The sequence below is a fragment of the Choloepus didactylus genome, chromosome 6 (genome assembly GCF_015220235.1).
Source record: "Choloepus didactylus isolate mChoDid1 chromosome 6, mChoDid1.pri, whole genome shotgun sequence".
In the NCBI taxonomy this organism is placed as follows: domain Eukaryota; kingdom Metazoa; phylum Chordata; class Mammalia; order Pilosa; family Megalonychidae; genus Choloepus; species Choloepus didactylus.
In genome coordinates this window covers 116,431,781-116,453,010 of record NC_051312.1, presented here as the reverse complement: position 1 = coordinate 116,453,010, position 21,230 = coordinate 116,431,781, and the positions used below count along the sequence as shown (strand labels likewise).

The 21,230-nt window shown below is 35.8% G+C and overlaps 1 protein-coding gene across 2 annotated transcripts in view; it reads right to left on the bottom strand.

Moving 5' to 3' along the window:
- The window catches only part of ARHGAP42 (Rho GTPase activating protein 42), a 301,658-nt gene that overhangs the window by 30,532 nt on the left and 249,896 nt on the right, over window positions 1-21,230 (bottom strand). For both annotated transcript variants that reach the window (XM_037841198.1, XM_037841199.1), the window contains exons 13-18: window positions 15,534-15,596; window positions 14,273-14,347; window positions 13,503-13,587; window positions 12,850-12,908; window positions 9,849-9,954; window positions 160-319 (exon numbers count right to left, since the gene is read on the bottom strand). In XM_037841198.1, the coding sequence (XP_037697126.1) occupies window positions 160-319; window positions 9,849-9,954; window positions 12,850-12,908; window positions 13,503-13,587; window positions 14,273-14,347; window positions 15,534-15,596 (548 nt within the window). The remainder of the gene's footprint in view (window positions 1-159; window positions 320-9,848; window positions 9,955-12,849; window positions 12,909-13,502; window positions 13,588-14,272; window positions 14,348-15,533; window positions 15,597-21,230) is intronic.

Sequence of the window (21,230 nt, the reverse complement as noted above, 5' to 3'; positions counted from 1 at the left end):
CAAAGTTCTCACAAAGAAGTAATTTATACAAAACGTAAAAGACTGGCATTTTATAGGAATCTGTGATCAAATATTAAGCTCATAGATGATAAGACTGTGAAATTCCTTTTTAAAAGCAAGATACAAAATGTGATACTTTCACACTGAAATTCAGCCTACCTTTTCATAGTGCTCTATCAGGATCTCAACCACAATATTCTGAAATTTAATGTTCATCATGGCAGCCACAGTTTCTTCCTGTGCTCTCATTAGAGTTGGGCCAAAAATGACACCAAGATTTGAGACAGTCATGAGATTTTGTTGGCTGTGCAGTGAAACTCTGCAAATATACAATATCAAAAATGTTTTAACTTAAATGTTAAACAATTATGAAGTGATCAAATCTGTGACTTAAAAGAAACTATAAAATATGGCTTTAAAGGCTAATTTTTCTAAACAATCCATTTGAGTCATTCCCATGGGCATTGGTGGATATTACCTAAAAATTTATAAGAAATTTGATTAACATTAGCTCAAATAAAACACAAATTACTAAGGTAATCTATTGGAGGAAAAATATCTCGATTTCCTGAGTCAAGTACAACTATCCTAGAAATATCAGCTGTTCGGTATTTTCTATGGTACATGCTTCTATTAGAACATGAGGTTAAGCGTGGACTGCTTATGTTTATGTTCAGATTCATCAAACATGCTTTTGAACACCTACCGTCAGACATTTTCATACATAACATTACATTTACTCCTCTCAGTAGTTATTCCTACATTACATGTAATTTTTAAGTAAGAACTTTGAATATGTTAAGGTAAGTCAGGGTGCAGATGGGAACCGATCTGTAAACAGGACCTTTGAAGATGTTGTTAGTTAGAAAGGCAATTCACTAATAAAGTAGTATGCAAAGGCACTAAGAATTTGATCTCAGCAGTGAGAATGCCCAGTGCTTGGAGAGAGTGGGGCCCACGCCAGGTGTTCAGTGTTCAGGAAGATCATGGCTACCCCTGGTGCTTGGAGAGAGCGGGGCCCATAGGCCCCAGTGTTCTGGAGAGCAGATCTCAGTCCCAGTGCTTGGAAGGGTGGGGCTGCTGCTCCAGCCATTTCAAGAGAACGAAGCATTGACCCACAGATGGCTCTTAGGCCTTGAAAACTAATGACGTTTGCCTAGTGGGTTGGACTTGCTTAAGACCCCATAACCCCTTTTATCCTTCCAATGTCTCCCTTCCGGAATGAGAATGTCTATCTTATGCCTGTTCCACCACTGTATTTTGGAAGCAGGTAACTTGTTTTTTAGGTTTCACAGGTCCATAGATGGACAGGAATTTTGCCCCAGGAAGGACCACACCACAACTGATTTTGATAAGACTTTGGACTTAGAGAGTTGTTTGTAAAATGGCGTTAAGCTTTTGGGATATTGGGATGGGGTGAATATTTTACATGTGTGAAAAACATGTATTTTGGGGTCCAGAGGGCATACTGTTGAGGACTGAATCATGTTCTCCACTCAAGACAAGTCCAAGTCCTAACCCCCAGTTCTGTGTGTATGAACCCATTTGTAAATAAGATTTTTGAATATGTTATTAGCTAAGGTGAGGTAGGGTGCAGATGTGAAACCATCTGTAAACAGCATCTTTGAACATGTTTTTAGTTAGTAAAACAACCTACAAGAAAGTAGCACACAAAGGCATTGAAAATTTGATCTCTAGAGTGAGAATGTCTGGGTTCAAAGTCTGGCTACATAACTAGGTAGCTGGGAGAGCTCACCCAAATTACTTAATATCTCTAGGCTTCAGGTTTCTCATCTGTTAAAGTTTGAGAATAATAACCTTTATAGAATTTTTAAAGAATTAAATGAAAGAACACTTATGTAAAGCATTAACACATAGTAAGTACTCAAAGTTTAACTATCATTTATCATTATTAAAAACTTAAGTGTTAAATCATTTATTCTTCAGTAATCCTATTTTGCTACTAAGTGACTAGCTTAGAAAAGCTAGTCAGTTGTCCATAAGTGACATCACAGATTCAAACCTGCTTTATTCTTATTGATTATACCTTCACATCCATACTTGGAATTGTTCCACTGCAAATATCCATTTTTTAAAAAGTTATCTTGACAATTATAGAAACTTCAGGCAAGGGATATGATCTCAAAATCATATTTTTCCCTGAAATTAAATTGCGTTTAGGAAGTCTTGCTAAAATATAATATTCCCTGGTGGTATTAAATAAAATGGAATAAAGTTAATAAACTCATAAGACATCAACTTGGAATTTGTAAAACTTCTTCAGTTCAGAAAAGGAAAGTTAAGAACTACATTTCTCAAAAGATGGAATATTTTGATGATCCCTTTTCTTTTCCTGGAACTTCCCTTCTGCTGGACTACTAAGTCAATCCTGCATTTCAGCTGGCTCTGTACCTCACTCTCTTGACTCAAGAGAACAGACACCAGTTGCTGTCTCCTGAAAATCTCCCTTTCCTTTACTGAAGAAGAAACGTACACCAGGATCTTCTCACTTGCAACATTTTAAAATCAGAATTTATACAGAAAGAAACCAAAGTCACATGACTGGGAGTCCCACTTCAAGAATGCCAGTGTGAGGGGCCCCAAAGACCTAATGCCCAGTGAAAACAACCACAGCAGATGAAAATTATTAGTCCCAGTCAAGGGATGTGGTATCTCACTAGGAAGGGTGGGTTACCAGCATCTGTTGTCCCCTTCAGCAATCACCTGCAGAGGTTAAATCCCTGGTGAGTGCAGCAGAGAGATCAGGGGGTTCTCTTCTCCCATTCAGCCCCCACTCATAGGGCCCCCAGTCATGGCAGGCTGGGAATACAGGGGCTCTGATGGTTCTTGCTTCAGCTCACTTGTAGGGTGGAAGTGAGCTTAGAAGACCAAAAGCTACTAGCTCCAACTTGTGCCAAGTGTAGTGGCTCAGGACTTTTGCGCAGGGGAGGAGGCAATCATTAAGAACAGAGGACTCCAAAGCTCTCCCCAAAACAACTAACTTTATTTGAAACAGTGTAGGAAGTTCAAGCCTAACAGCGATCTCAAAAACAATGGAGATTTTGGTGTTAATTCAAGAAAGACTGGTAGCTCTATGAGAGCAACGAGCTAAACATTAAGGATAGAAGGTTTACTAAGTTGAATAAGGGGAAGAGCGAAAAAATCTTCTTGGGGTCAGAAGAGACCTCAAAGATTGGGTGAAAAACTACTTCACCAAAGGGATCCATGTTTAACTGAATCCAACTATTGAGCAATTTATGACCCAGGGAATTGTCAAAAACAACACAACAGAGAAATCTGCTACCAATTAACAGGGTCTAAAAACTGAGTGTGATACCAAATGAGGCATACAGCTTAGCAGAAGGAACAGGGATACAGACAGTGAAACAGAACCCTGCTAAAACCACTCTCACCCCATGATGACAATCACATGCCAAGCCAGGCCTTCTGAGGAGTGATAGCAGAGGCTTCCCACAGCTGGGGAAACAGATTTCAATAGTATATTCCAGCCAAGTCACTAAAAAACAAATAAGCAAATAATAAAAATAAGACTCAGGAGTGAGGAGGGTCAGTGTCCATAGTTGCTACAATAACTACTTAAAATGCCAAGTTTTCAAAAACAAAAAGCAACACATGCAAAGAAACAGGAAAGTGTAACCAATACACAAGAAAAAGAACAGACAAAATAAACTGCCCAAGAGGGTCCAAATGTAGATTTAACAATAAATCTGCTCAAGGAACTAAAGAAAATAGTTCATTCAATACAATAACTGAAATGAAAAACTCAATGGTGAGACTCAACAGCACAATGATCTAGCAAAAGAAAGAATCAGCAAATTTGAAGAAATATTCTGATTATGCTATCAGAAGAACAGAGAGGAAAAAAGAATGAACAAAAATAAACAGATCAGAGAAATGATGGACACTGTTAATTACAAAAACATAAGCATAATGGGAGTAGTAATAAGGGAAGAGAAAGGAGGAGAATTTACATTTGAAGAAACAGTATCTGAAAACTTTCCAAATTTGGTAAAAAAACATTAATCTCTACATCCAAGAATCTCAACAAACTCCAAATAAGATAAATGCAAACAGATCCACAAACAAACACATCATAGTAAAAGTGGTGAAAGCCAGAGACAAAGAGAAAATTCTGAAAGCAGCAAAAGAAAAACAACTCAAATACAAGGGAACCCAATAAGATTAGCACCTGACTTCACAAACAATGGAGGCTGGAAGGCCTTGGGGTAACATATATAAAGTGTTCAAAAAAATAAAACTGTCAACAAAGAATCCTATGTCTAGCAAAACTAACTTTCAAAAATAAAGAAGAAAAAAATTCATCTGTGCATATCCACATTACAAAAAAATACCAAAGGTCGGAAAAACTGAGTCTTAAATTTATATATAACCGACAGAGACCCAGAATAACCAAAATAATCATGAACAAAAAGAAGAGGGTTGCAGGATTCACACTTCCTGATTTCAAATTGTATTACAAAGTAACAATAATCAAAACAGTGTGTTACTGGCATAAAGACAGACAACTAGATCAGTGGAACCGAACAGAAAGTCCAAAAAGAGACTTAAACATCTATGGCCAATTGATTTTTGACAACGGCGGCAGGTATATACAAGAAGGAAAGGACAGTCTCTTCAATGGTACCGAGAAAACTGGAGATCCACATGCAGGAGAACAAAATTAGACCTCTCCCTCACACCATAAACAAAAATCAACTCAAAATGAGTAACGTACCTAACTAGAATAGCTAAAACACACTCTTAGAAGATGACATGGGGAAATCTTCATGACCTGGGATTCAGTAATGGTTTCTCAGATAAGACATCAAAAGCATGAACAGCAAAAGAAACAATAGATAAATTTCATTTCATGAGAATTAAAAACTTTTGTACATCAAAGGAAATCATCAAGAAAATAGACAACATATATAATAAGAAAAAATATTTTCAAACCATGCATTGGATAAGGGTTTAATATCCGGTATATAAAAAGAACTTTTTACAATGCAACAACAAGAAGACATACAATCCAACTAAAAAATGGGAAAAGGACTTGAATAAACATTTCTGCAAAGAAGATATATAAATGGCCAATAAACACATGAAAAGATGCTCAACATCATCAGGCCATTAGGAAAATAAAAACTAATACCACAATGAAATACCACTTCACTCTCACAAGGATGGCTATTAAACAAAAAATTAAAAAGGAAAATAAGTGTTGAAGAGGATGCAGAGAAACTGCACCTCCAGTACATTGTTTGTAGGAATGTAAAATGGTGCAGCCACTGTGGAAAGCAATATGATGGTTCCACAAAAAGTTAAATATAGAATTATCATTTGACTTGGTAATCATACTTCTAGGTATATCTACAATGAGAATGAAATCAGGGTCTCAAACAGATGCCACTGTTTAAAGCAGCATTATTCACAGTGGTCAAAAGCTGGAAACAACCCAAGTGTCCATCAACAGATGAATGGATAAACAAAATGTGGTGCATACACACAATGGAATATTATTCCGCCATAAGAAAAATGAAGTTAAAGTCATAAGACATGCTGCAACACAGAACAACCTTGAAAACACTATACGCAGTGAAATAAATAAGAGACATAAGGACAAAAAAAGTTACGACATCACTTATAAGAGATGACTAGAAATAACAAATCTGCAGAGACAGAAAGTAGGTTAGAGGTTACCAGGGGAAAGAAGGGGAGGGAGGAGAACAGAAGAAGGAGCGTTTGTTTTTAAACATAAAAAAATAATAAATTTTAAAAATTACTAAAGGAACACTGAAATATATATCTGAATGTAATTAAAAGAGGAAATGTTAGCGTGTATATATGGTAACAGAATAAATATTTTTTTAAAAATCCACGGACATTCACTACACAGTGAACCCTAAGTTAAACAATGGATCATACAGGTAATAGTGCAATTATTAAAATGTAATACCTTCAATTGCAACAGATGTTCCACACCAATGTTAATAATAGGGTGTTATATGAAAATCCTGTATTTTATGCATGATTGTTCTGTAAACCTATAACTTCTCTAATAATAAATATTTTAAAAACTAATAAAGTAAAAAAAAAAAACTAAATGAAAACTTTCAGGCTGAAAACAAATGACCCAGATGTAATTCAAATACAGAACAAAAAAAACAAAAAAAAAAAAAAGGAGGGTGTGAGGGGGCATCAGTTAAGGCAACTATGTGATTATAACAAACAATATAAATGCATATTTTTTTATTCTTTCTCCTCTTACTTGATTTAAAAGGCAAATGTATTAAACAATATGTATAAAATTGTATTGTTAGCCCTGTAACATACAAAAATGTGTCCTTTTTGAAAATAACACCACGAAGGAGATGGGAGCAAAATGTCTTGGAATAAAGAAATGACAACAGATGATAACAGAAACAAATGAAGAGGATAAGAAATGGTAAATAAGAAAGTTAATATAACAAACTATAAATATGTATTTCTCAGAGCTCCTGTGTAGATGCAAAATTACATAAAGTAATAACTATAGCAATTCATTATTGGTTTGTAATATATGCATCATGTTACACAGACGTAACGTGTATCAGTAATAGCAAAAAAGAGGGGAAGAGGCTATAGAGCCATATACGGATAATGTCATATCTCACTGGAAATAAATTAGCATAAATCCAAAGTAGATTCTGAAAAATAGAGATGTATATGTAAGCACTAGAGCAACCACTAAAAAAGGAACTCGAACAAATAAAGTAAAAAAAATTTAAAAAAAAAATTAAATGAATGTTACACTAGAAAATGTAAAAGAAAACACTAAAGGAGGAATGGATGAACAAAAAAAAAATGTGAAATATAAAAAACAAAAAGTAAAATGAGAGGCTTAAATCCAGCTCTACCAGTAATAATATTAAATGTGAAGGGATTAAAAAATACAATCAAAAGGCAGAGATTATCAGACCAGATTTGAAAAGATCCAACTATATGTTTTCTATGGACTTTGGGTTCAAAAATACAAATAGATTGAAAGTAAAAGGCTAAAAAAAGATGTATCTTGCAACCAGCAACCATAGGAAAGCTGGAGTGGCAATGCTAATATATCAAACAAATAAATTCAAAAATTTTAAAATGTTACTTGAGATAAAGAAGAGCATTTTAACAATAAAGGGTCAATCTATCAGGAAGATATGACAATTATAAGCATATATGCACCTAACCACAGAGTGCCAAAATACATAAAGCAAAGTGATGTGCTTCCAGGAAGGTTTTCCAGCCTGAGAACCAAGAGTTTTGTTTAGTTTCACATATGCACTGTGTTAAGGATTATTCATCTCCTGAATATTATGAAATTAAAAATATCTTAAATAGAGAGTTAAATTTAGCACCACTAGCAAATATCCATCTGTAAGGTTCAAAGATTTTCATTTAGGAGAAATCAATTTCACATTTTGATTTTGCCTGAAACAGAAATTTGATCATTTTTTTAACTATATAGACAAGTCCCTGTAAAACGTGATTTGAAAAAATTTTAAGCAATATCACTTTTATATTTATTACATACATTAACTATATCATAACATATGATACATTATAATAATTTAATAACACTTCTAATTATTTACAACTAGAGGCAGAGAGGAGACCACAGATGACCTTTGTTTTAAAGACAACAATGATCTACACCATGTCTCAGAGCCAAATAATGAAGATTTGGAATCAGCCCTTCTTAACTTTTGGAATACCAATCCAGGTCACAGGTCTTAGATTCTCTTTTTCCTTTTCCCCAGCCATATAAGGTCATCAGAAACAAACAGTGTTATTAGGTGACTGTACTTTTCAGAAGTAGATTATTGGTCACCTGGGCACACATAGCTCCTGCTCTGTCAGTGGGACTTTTAGGTTTAAGGAAGGAGCCAGAAATGGCCATGAACATTTCAGACCTCTCTAGTGGTCAGGTACTCTCCCCACTGCTATTCTCTGGGTCAGAAACACACACATTCACTAAAAGGCAGAACCTCATCTTAATCTAGCATCTTAGCTAATTATGCAAAAACATTTTCTGTGACACTAATGTAGCTTACAAAAGAACATTTACAAAGGCTTTGCTAGAAAATTAGCTTGAATACCAACAAGAGAATGCTCAATTAAATACACTGTGGTTAAACTTCATCAAGAGCTCACATGACTCAAACACAATTCAAGACTGATCCTGATCAGATGGCAAATCTCCATTCATTACCTAAAAAGCTAATGCCAAGGGGCAATAGTTAACAATGCGCTTGAAATGATGCCATTCCTAGTGGATTTATTTTTTATTTCAGAGGGAGAGGGGATTTGTAATATGTGAATTTTTCAAGTAAGATGAGACATATTAATAAGTTTATGCAGCACTATTTCAAATGTTCATGGCCCAAACTAGCATAAATTGGGTTATTACTTGTAATAAAGAAAGAAGGATCAATCATTTGACTGCGAATCACAGCACTCACTAAAATGTAAAATGCCCCTATTTCTAAATGAGGCTGTAAGGGAGTTGTTAAATAATTTTAAAATCTGAATTTGGACTTCTGTTTCCAGCAGCATGGCAAACAAATTCCTGGATTAAATGTATATGCGCAGGGTGGGGGATACGGTGGGGGGGGGGGGTCTGTCTTTCTCAATCTCTCCCTAGGAAAAGAAACCTGTCTCTATCATTCTCTTTCTCTATATTATTTATCTATGTATCTATTGAGCTAGAGACAGAAACATATTTAAGTATACGACTGAACTAGCAGCAAAGTCAGAAAAATCTTCAGAGCAAAAAAAATCCAGAGAAGAAAGCTAACATTGGAGTGTTTGACCTGGGGGAATCTGTTGACACTGGAATGATGATCTTCAAACATACTGCCTACAATGCACCTAAGAGAATTTAGAAAATACTACATATTCCTTCATGCCTTTCCCAGTTGGCACCTAAGTCTTTCACCAACAGTTTAAAAGCTACAAAGGGCATAATTATTTTTATATTGTAAACATACCTAATTACATACATATAGATATAGCTTTATATTTATTTTCCTCCCGGGGAGGAATCTAGACCCAGCATCGTGGGATGGAGAACATCTTCTTGACCAAAAGGGGGATGTGAAATGAAATAAAATACGTTTCAGTGGCTGAGAGACTCCAAAAGGAGCCAAGAGGTCACTCTGGTGGGCACTCTTATGCACAATATAGATAACCCTTTTCAGGTTCTAATGAATTGGAATAGCTAGCAGTAAATACCTGAAACTATCAAACTACAACCCAGAACCCTTGAATCTTGAAGACGATTGTATAACAATGTAGCTTATGAAGGGTGACAATGTGACTGGGAAAGCCATGTGGATCACGTTCCCCTTTGTCCAGTGTATGGATGGATGAGTAGAAAAACGGGCAAAAAAAAAAAAAAAAAAAACTAAAGGAAGAAAGGGGGGAGTACAATCTGGGTGTTCTGTTTTTACTTTCTTTTTTTTATTCTTGCTTTCACTTTTTCTGGTACCAGGAAAATGTTAAAAAAAATAATCGGGGTGATGAATGAGCAACTATATGATAGTAATGTGGTCAATTGATTATATACTTTGGATGATTGTATGGTATGTGACTAAACCTTAATTTAAAAAAAAAGAGATAAAAATTAAAAATAAATTAAAAATAAGTAAATTACACCATCACATCATTTTTTAAGCACATCCAATGGACTCTTAATTATAATAGCAATATTATAGCACCATTATATACTTGAAAGACAAGAACAAGATGAATCTTAACAGTTCAACAAGTAGTTATATGAACCATATAAATTAGAGAATTACTTGACCAGGTGCTTTATTAAGATGTCCAGCATCTCTCTGTTTTTCTCTGGTAATCTGTGAACCAATGCATGTACAGCTTCTACCCGATAGTTCTGGTCATCAGATTCTGTAACATAAAAAAGGATACCAACGCTCACGTCTTAGCTGCATTAAGATGTACACGTAAACATTTATAAACTAAACCTCATACCACGCCCACCACCCTTGTTTTATAAGCATTATTTCGTGTGGCAGGTATTAACACTGTCATTCCCTACAGCTTACAGCAGGTGACCAGCTTGCTCATGGTCATAAGGCTAGAACATGGAAGAGCCATTCATACCCAATTCTAGGTGATCCAGACCTGTGCTCTCAAAAGCATTGTACCTGTATGGACAGATTAGTAAGAAAATAAAGACAAAAAATAAATAAATGATAGGGAGGATAAGGGGTATGAGATGTTCGGGGCATTTTTTATTTTTTATTTTTATTTTTTGGAGTGATGAAAATGTTCAAAAATTGGCTGTGGTGATGAATGCACAACTATCTGATGATACCATGAACCAATCATTGTACACTTTGGATGATTATCTGATATGTGAATATATCTCAATATAATCACATTAAAAAAAAAAAAAAAGTAGCGTACTTCCATACAACCAAGACTCATCACCTGCTTGGGTTTTACTACAGAAGAATAGAATCAAACCTTTAATAGTGTGAGAGATCACAGTAGTTATTACCATGTGCCTATGATGCACATTACACACATTATACACATAAATACACATATAATACATGTTATATCAATGATACCTCCTGGCAACCCTGTGAAACAGACATTTGTCTCCTTATTTTACACATTCAAAGATGGAGAGTAGATAGTGACTTTTTCTGAGGTGTTGGTATTAATATGCAAATATGGGCCCCCAAAGGAAATCTGAAAAGCAAGAAATCATCCAAAGCAAGTCTAGCCTGCCATGCAAAAGTCAAGATGCTAACTTGTCTGCCACACGATTATCTAACACTTCAGAATGAGGAACTCATTTAACATTCTCTCATGCACTGGATAAATTCTGGGGTAACTGTCTACACTGTCAAACCCTTTCTCTGGGAAAGTGCCCCCATTCTTAGGGTTTATATTACAGGACCACCATTTCTTCCAGCACAGCTATTTGAATAAGTGGTAAACAAAAATGAGCTTGACTCAGCCTGGCCCAACACTAGGAGTCGGAATGGAGACACCGAAACTCTCATCTGCCTGCTGGATATGTGAAAAGGCAGATTATTTAAAACCAGGGCTTGGGTGCAAAATGGACCCCAAAGCCAAGAAAATAAGAATGGAAAGGGAGACAAGAGTGAGGGCAGATAAGCAGAAAAGAAAAGAAATGAGAGACCCTCCAAAAAGAGTGGAGAGAGAAATTTCAGTTCCCACCTTCCAGTTCCTGGTTGTAGGCCCTTGGAAAGCCTGACCTGTTCCTTGCCAAAGAATTCTGTGAGACAACTCTTAGTATTTGAATACCTTCCCCTTTTTACAGAACTGGATTTCTGTTTCTTGAAACTAAATAATCCTTAATTAATTAATTTAATCGAGAAAATGGAACCATCTTTGACTCAGACAATAGACTAAATTCTTAATATAAGAACATATTTTAAATATCATGGTAATGAATAATATCACTGTTTGCCACAGAAGCAAATGGAGAAGAAAAACCCCATGACCACACAGTATCAAAACAATAAGCCCATTGAGCCATGTTAGCTAAGTGGCTCGGATACTATTTGTTATAAAACAAAATTTCTGTAAGAAAGAGTTTAGGGTTGCGTCAAAATATCTGACTTATAGACCTGGTTTTGCCATAAATTTACAAGTCACTTGCCTGTCTGGGTCCTAATTTCCCAGTTGATAAAATGAGAAGTTGGATTATATATTTTCCAAGGCCCTGTCCATCTCACAAAGAGTTCTGTGAACAGAATGTTCAGTGGAGTGCTTTAGGAGGAAGCGAAGAATAGGTGCTTACAAGATCATGTGGTCAATCATGTATGCCAGATTGAAAATCAAGGTCAGCCAACTTTATCTGACACTTTTATCAGCAGACATTTCCTGTGGCATTACAACGTATGGCAGTAAACAAAACCGATTTCGTTCTTACATTATGAAAAACACTCTTGTTACGGTCACTGCTCAAACATCTTAACAATGAAATGTCAACTTCTAATTGTTACAAGCAATTGTGATGAGTTCAGATAATGATCTGGCTCTTTAGTCTTAATGGTTTAAAAGTATATACTTCTTACTTCTCATGTTACATGTTTTTCATTGTCTCTCCACCTCCCATTTTTTAATTAAGCTATCTAATCATATCACATTATGGCAGTGACAGATCTAAAGAAATGACATAAATATGTATTCATCACAAGTAAATATAAATATGGGGAAAAGGGGATTGATCAGAGGGCCTGTTGCCTGCCAAAAATATTTGCCTCTTCTCCACACATTTAGGGATACAGCACGTGAGCATGTTTGGTAGTATGTTTGCATGAATGTACTTATTTGTAGTCTTGTCTAATCATAAAGTTACTCTATTAAGAAGCTGACATTTGTCAACCAAGTAAAAGGAAATTAGAACAATGTCTCAGACCTCTTTCCAATCAAACTAACCTGTCATCCAAATGACCTAAAAATTCTTTTACAAGCTGCTTTGCCAAAATATGCATATTCAGTAAATCAAAGGATGACTGTAACAACAGAAGTAGGAGACTGATGAACTGATGCCAAAATTAATTTCCACAAAGACAGAACTATTTATGAGATGTTATCAAGAGACAAAATATTTTACTTCATTCTGTAAGTTATTTGCTACTTTAGATATCCCTAAACAAAACAGTTAGCTATTAAATATCAGATTGACACCTTCTTAAATAATACTTAAAAAAATCTTAACTGGTTTAAACTTATATGGCTAAGTAATACAGCATAAAACTACATCAGTTATAATACATCCAATGCAAGTATACTTACTAACAGCAACAATAAAATCTTTGTGCAACTTGTAAGTCATCAGTGGTTCTGCAAGACACCTAAAATACAGAAAGGAAGCACATTTTAGAATGGCAGTTTCCTTTTTAACTCTGAACTTTCAGTGCGTTTTTAAGACTGGGTGATTAGGTAGTATAATAAAGAATCCTAGTCACAGAGGCTCCTGGCAGCCCCAAAACCCAGACCCTAGAGGCACCAATGCCTCACAGCATTTCTTGTTATAACTGTATTAAAGGGAAAAACGGTGGGAGACTTTTTTTCCAAACTTTGTGAGAACTATTAGTACACAGGAGCAAAAGCCCTCTCAAGTTATGAAGGGAGAGTTAAAGGAAAAAAAACTTTCAATTTCAACTTATTTTAAAGAACTACATGAAAAACCCACAAAGATAATAAAATGAAAGAAGGTATTATTCAGTAATCACAAAATATTGCAATCTTTTAGGCTATTGTTGGAAATACTAAGCTCAAATTCCAGAACAATAAATGTAACAATAAAGATAAACCTTGTTCCTTTTCACTGAAAGGGAAAGAAATGAACCGAGAGAAACCCCATGCCCACAGGTCCAATGAAATCACGCGGTCACTGCCCAAGGAGGTGAGTGACATCCAGGGCACCGGAATTAAAACCTCCTCACCTGAGGTAGTTTTTCAGTCCACTTGTTATCGTCTTATTGTCCCACAGTTCAATATCAATGTCAATGTCTGGAGGGGACTTTGGAGCTGCAAAAAATAAAACAAGATGTTTAAAACGTGCAATGCAAAACACCACACACATCATTAAGAAAATGGATACAAACATAAGCGGGTCATAAGAGAAAGGTATTTATTTCTTAGGATGTTAATGAAGCTAACTTTCAGATTGTTGTTTGTGTGATTTGGTGTGAAGTTTGCTTGGACACCATACCACAAAGTGGTCTTGGAGGCCCAAAGTAAATTATTGCTAACTGCTAGTATCACAGAGGACTTACTGTGGGCCCGGCCTCCCTCTACCACCCAATCTCCCAACTCTTAACAAGGCAGGTGCAATTATTATCCCAGTTTCATAAATGAGACTGAGGCACAGAGAGACTAAGCAAACTGCCAAAGGTCACAAAACTTTTAAGTGGCCGCGCTGGTATTCCAAGTCAGGTAGTGTGACTCCAACATTCCTGCTCTTATTACATTACCCTAGAATGTACCTCTAGCTAATCAAAGGACCCTTGAGAAAAAAAGTCCGACATAAAAATGCCCCACCTCAAAATCTGATTGTTCAACTGAACAGTAAAAACCGAATACGAATACTAATTTTAAATATTACTTGGGAATATTCAAGGACAAATAACAGACTATATTTCAAAGAAACTGTGGTTTGGATTACATATAAGAAAACACAAAGATTAAGTAATCTGCTTCATCCAAAACTTACAAAACGTGGTGTTCATGAGTTTCTGGACTTTGGAGTTCACTCCTCCTATTCGGTAGAGGCCTAAAATTGTGATGCCTAAAGGGAAGGAAAATCACAAAAAATAGCTTGTGACACAGCTTTCCAAGTACAAAATGATAAGAGCTCAGACTCATGCCTATACAGAATTTGAAAGGTATTTATCCAATTTTGCAGTCTACCTTTAGTAAAACTTCCCCTGAAAATACTAACAATAAGACATATATTCTTCAGATGGGACACCAAAGAGGAATTTGAAAGTCTTTGAAGATTTTAGAAGCATAAACATACATTTGCCTATTCTCATTTATTTGAATATAAACACGCATTAAAGATGGGGAGGGCTAATCAGTATTCCTCATGTTTTATTTCTTCAGAGCCAGAGAGCCCTGCATATTGAAAAAGGCCCTCTGAGGACCTAAACTACTGCCTAGTGACTGTGAGAACTGCTTGATCAATGTCAAGGCTCCTAACTCCAATGCAAAACGGCTCCCGTATAATGACACCAACTGAGAATCAGGAATTGCTCAGCTGTTGGGCTCGGTGCTCTAACTAAACTGTCTCATTTAGACCTTCCCATAAACCTTCAGCATTTTAATCTTCATTTTAAAAGTAAGGAAATAGATTCAGAATTTAAGGAACCTGTTTAACTTCCACAACATTCTAAGTGGCAGCACCAAGATGTGATGTTAAATTTGTAGAACCTGAAAGCTCAATACAAGTTTTGCTTAAGACAAGTTTCCCTGGAGGTGAAAAGAATCTAGCAAGCAATTGGAATGGGCTTCAGGAGAGAAGGCATGACTACAGAGAGGAAAGGGCTGGAACTGAGGCAGGACTGAAGCCACCATGGGAAATAATCCAGGGAAAGGCTGAGGACAATCTCCTAAGAAATCCTATTCACTTCCCTGGTGCTAGAAAAAAATTAATGAGGTGTTCACAATAATAAATAATACACAGCCCAACATTAAGATATTAGGAAAAATCATGGAAAAAATATGAAGTATGTTTGAAGTATGATTTTTTAAAAACTGAAGTTCAACATACAGCTATTTATGTATTCATATGATTTATATATTTATATAGTTGTTAAAACTAATCCCTTGTCTTAATGACTAAACATTCTCATTTACTAAATAAATTGCAAGATTGAACTGAAATTACAAAATATGCAACAGCCTCTCTGAGAGGTTTCTATGTAAGAATGGAACATTTGACAGCAATGACGTACCCATCAGGCAATACTTACCTCTTGTTTCCACGGCTTGAATGCATTTTCTCACAAAGTTAAACCCTGCTTCATTTAAGTACACTGAAAATAAAAGAAAATCACATTAAGTCTTTATGTTGAATTTATATCCCTCCTTCAGTTGGCTCTGTTGTATCATCACACACAGAGGTTGTTCCTGAATTTATCAAATATTTTGGTTAAAGTCTGAATTACTATTTTGGGGTAGAAGTGGGGGAGGGGTTACCCACCAAAGTTATTACATTAATCTGCTTGCTTAGAAGCACAGATACTTCAGAGAATGTAAATGTTACACTGACCCCATCCTATATTCTTAAATGTGTTGAGCATTACATTACATTACAAGGCCTTTCACATATTCTTTCCTATGAGATTCTCAAGACACCATTAGGGTGGACAGAAAGATTCATCATCTTAAAATGATCCACTGGCTTGCTGAAAACTTCACTTTACTCTGTTTTAAGCTCTAGGGCCAGAATTCTAACTCGGATATCCTGGTTGTCAAGACCAAATTATCTTTCTATTGCATTTTGCTATCATATTCAAAATATTTCCAAACATGCTTAGTCAGTCTACTAAAAATCCCTGAAAGATCTTAAATTTTACAATAGCAATTTATTTTTACTGTTGTTTTGCTAGATTTTCTTTATATCTGTTCTAATTTTTTCAGGCTTTGGAGCCAGATCAAATAAGATATCCTGTTTAAGAGGAAGCCTTTAATTTAATAATATTAAATGATGCCTGGAAGAAAAAGTCAAATTACTTTGGCACTTTGGATATTTGAAATCGTTTTAAATTTTCACTACATGTGGTGAAGATATGATATTTTCAATGCTCCCAAATAATAAAAATGAGCTATTCGAATGATTAAAAAAAATTAAGGATGTTAGATTAAATACATTCAGGTAACAACACAGACCCACAGACAAGAAATACATATCACAAAATTTTCAGTGAAAATCAAGGAAGGCTGTCAGCAATAGTCTAAAAACTTTGAAGAAATACTAGAAATAAATAAAAACGAGTGAAACTAAATTGAAAGGTTTTGCAAAATCTATGGCCTAAAAAAACTAGAGATAATGACATGTAAGGGTGTGTATTGTGTTCCTGGGTGAAGAAAGTAATCACAATATGGCACACTCCCTTAAAACATAAAAATTTGAGGGTATACACGTTACCTATTTGCCTAGGAAAAACCTAGAAAGATCCACACAAAGAGGTGGTAAGGTGATTTCACTAGATATCAGAATTGTTTGATATTTTTTTAAAAATGAAATATTTAGCATTTTTGAAATTAAAAAAAAAATAGATTTTAAAATATCAAAATGCCAAAACTAAAGTATGCAAAGTCCCTAACAGAAACTGGCTCCGTTATTTCTGTCTCCAGTGCCCCAGGTCTAGGTCAAAGTGAACAGAACTCGGTGAACATTTCAGGTGAACTCAACACAGAAGAATGAAGAACTCAGTGATTTTACTTTTATAAGACACTAAGAAGTCAGAATAAAACAGTGGCTAGTGAACACCTATCTCATTAGAGTGCAGCTGACTACCAACATGAGTGTGCAGCTCCTTTTGGATACTTATTCCCAATAACTAAAATGCCAAGCATAAGGTTATAACTTCAGATACTTATTGAATACGGGAAGCAGTGGGATAGAGAGGCGAGGAATCAATTACTCATCTGAACTTTGAACAACAAAAACACTGAGTCAAAAAATGTAACACTAGGTAAAAAGCTAAACATTAGCAATGTTTGAATTAATTAAAACAGCAAGCATTTATAATGTTTGGTTCTTAAAGTCATGAAGTTCAGCTTTTCAATAAAAAAAGATTACAAGAAAGAAAACAATTCATTGTTTAAAAATTCAATAGAACTGGCCTTTGGTAAAATAATTGTGGATACATAAAAACAAAGTTTCTTTCTTAAGTATCCATTTTGAGAAAAATAAGCAATAACCAGGCTATATACTTCGAGATTTTACTGGGATATCTGGTGGAGACACCTCAGCCTCTACTAATAAACCATATTCCGGGTTCATCATGTAGAATAAAATCTTACAGGCAATCAGTTTGCCAGATCCTCCTATGGATGCCACTGTCCTGATATGCCCAGTGGAGGCTGCACTTAGTACTCTTCATGACTGCCACACTACAGATCACCTAGGACATGTGGGAGAAAATACTGTGTGACAAAAATAACCATGCATTTTTGTTTTGTTTCCTTTAAACATCCTTTGCTACCTCTAAAAGAACTGTTGCTGGTTCCAAGGTGCAGAGCTGGGCAAGCCTGGGTTTGGGTCCCTGATACATAAATTATGAATGGTGTACACTTATTAACTTTATGAGCTCCCATACTTTTATTTATAAGATGAGGGAAATAATAATATAAATGTTAAAGAGTTAAAGTAGATAAAGAGAAAACTACATGAAGTACTGAAGTGTGACTTAACAACTGAGCATGCCTAAGTAAATGCTAGCTGCTTACTCATTGTGTCCCTATTCACACATCACTGCTATGTGAAGGAAAACAGAAGAAGAAAGGATAAAAGGAGGTAGTCATTAGTTCTAACCAGATGAAAGAGACAGGAGTTACACTCCCACTTACTAGCTGTGTTACTGGGCAAGTTTTATTTCTTGTCCCAGTTTCTTCTTCTAAAAAATAAGGATAACAACAGTAACTTTATCATAAGGTTGTTTAAGGATAAAATGAGTTAATATTTGTAAAGCTCATAGAATAATGCTTGGTATATAGTAAGTGCTATAGAAGTGTTGCCTGTCATTATCATCATCGTCACCATCATCATCACCATCATCAGTAGAGGAGACTGCAAATATCTACAAATATAAATTTTGTGAACAAGGCATTCTTTGGACATGGCTGGAATCACTGAGATTTGAGGATTTGTCAGCCAGGAGTGTTCAAAGACATACTATATTACTTATTTTAAAAATATTTTGGGTCAGAGCTCTGATCCGTTTCTTTAAACACACAGATAAGGTATAGCCAGGCAGGCCTTGTGAACCTCAAAGGCCACTGAAAAGACAGCAACAAGTTGGATATTAAAGTAATGGCACATTATAATCTCATTATACCTCAAAAATCACAACAAACAAAAGCATCCTCTCAATGACACTGAATAGACAGCAGAATACTGGGATTACTATTCACCCATATTTGTGGCCCCTCCCTGCAGGTTGAGTATATTTCTCAGCACCCTTGAAGACAGGCTTGGTCACGTGATATATGCTAACCAACTAAATGTGAATGGAAGTGACATCTGTCATTACCCAGCAGATGCTAAGAGCCAGTACATGGCTTGCTGTTCTCTTTCTCCTTCTAGTACACGTTCAGCAATGATACAGATAAAGGTGACTCCATCAGTTTGCGTTCCAGAGTAAAGAATAACAAATATAGAGAGTCACAGCCAACTTGAATGAAGATGTAGCATAAGCAAGAAATAAACCTTTACTAGTCTAAGTATCTAAGGTTTGAGATAATCTGTTACCACAGCATAAAATGGGGAATTCTGACCTAATTTTGCACAGCTTCAACAATTAGCTGTGGCAAAAAGACCTCATTGAAATAAAGTTAATCCCATACATCTAGCTTTTCCCTCCCTAACTGGAACGTATCCCCTTTAGGCCACTTGTCAATACATTTAACAAAGAAGGTAAAGAGCAATAGTGATAGGGCCCACTGGCAGTTCCCTTGAAAAGTACTATGTTCAACATTAACTCCACTTGTACAGCCAGAGTTTCTACTGAGGTCTGAGGAAAAAAGGACAGCATGGCTTAAGCAGGCTGGATTCAATACACTCCTCTCCCAGTGACTTGAGAAAAGATGCAAGTCAGTCACAAGGAGTAACATGCAGATGGAAATCAGGGGCCAAAACATTCTGGAAACAAAAACAAGCAATTTTCCAAAGTCATGAAAAGGTTACTATACTGAATGTGTCAATGCTAATGAGAGGTCAACTCAAATAGGTTCTCTTTAGTTCATAAAAAGAAAAACTGGGAACTACTTAGCGTTCGAATGACCTGTAAGATGGAAAAAGTTATTACTAAACTAAATCACACCAGTATAAAGGCTGATAATTCTTCCTTTAGTTTGAGGACAAGGCACCCCTGCTGCCACTGTAGAGAGAAGAGCATACTCATCCTACACAAGATAACTCTGGACTGCTGAACCAGGGCTCACATCTGACCAGAGCCAACTGCCAGTAAATGCTACTGGCTGCCAGGTTGTTAGTTATCGGTTTGTATCAGACTTGCTCAGGTACCTTCTCTGAAAAGGCTTCTACATGAGCTAACAGGAGATACTCCCCACTCCCAGCCACAAATCTCCCTGTTTTAGAGACGACCAGAAGGATGTTCAGAATACAGGCACTGCCAAATTCCCAGGAATTAAAATATTACAATATTAATGATGCCTGGCCTTCAGGGATAGAAGCAGAAAGATTAACTTAAAGAATTTAATTTATTCAGACAAAAGTTATGTTTAAAATTTTATTTTTTTCCTCCTGAAACTATTCAGGGCTAAGCTTTTATTGAAACCTAAATAAAGTTCCATAAAGCAGTTTAGCAACAGAAAAGCTATTAATCTCAACAGAACTCAAACAGCCATGAGGGAAAAAAAAAAAAAAAAGAATAGTCTTACAACTAACAAAAGTCCTTGTACCTTCAACTTCCTAGTAATTAAAAACCCAGCATGTCCTTATAGATGTAATCTACTTGGCCTTACAGTACATTCTCAGGGTTGACAGACAAAGCAATACTTTCCCTTTATTTTTAATTCATTTTTCTAATCTGCCATTTCAGATTAAAATGCCCCTTATCACAAACAATTAATATCATGCTATATATGGCTTGAAAGAAAAAGAAAGGAGCAAGTACGTTAAATGGTGTTCATGATATCCACCGGTCTTTCTCTTTACCCTAAAGGATGAGCATCTTTGCCCTACAGCCCTAAAGCAAACTGTTCTTTCCCCACTCTGCCCATGAAGAGCACTTGAGCTGTGACCCTCTTCCTGTGTCTCTGAAGGAAATAAAACTGTATTAGATCAAAAGCCTGGGAGAGGATGCAGTGGAGGAGGAGGATGTAACCTAGGGACATCTGAGAACTTCCAGAGCTAAACTATCTAAACAGCAATATGAAGCTCAAAAAACATTCGTGAAGGATGGCCACTGCTTCGGATAATAATGAGCTTATTTTTTCTGTTTATTTCTAAGAAAAAGACATTCCCTAAGCATATGTGAGGAAAGACACTGAAACACATGGTGACAAAAATTTAGAGTTCTTTGAGAAACTGAGAAATTATTTTCTGCCCCAATCCCTTCAATTCTGTAGATGAGGATTAAAAGTTAGGTGACTTTGCCATTACAGGGCTAATCAGCACCTTTTATTAGAGGAAACATCAGTTGAGGAGCAGGACTTCTTTTTTCTTATTCACAGTATCTGTTATAAAGTAGGTGCATAATGGAAGGCTTGTTGAACTGAAATGTATGAGAGTTAGAACTATTTGCCTTTCTTTCACAATTCAGAATTTTTCCAGACCTTGGAAAGAAAGACCAGCTGAAAAGCCATTATGCAAAATTTCTGTTTGAGTACAGACAAGGATCAGGGCAACAACAGAGAATGCCAAAAAAAAAAAAAAAAAAGAAAAAAAAAAGTGTGGGAGAAACATTATTTGCCTTTGT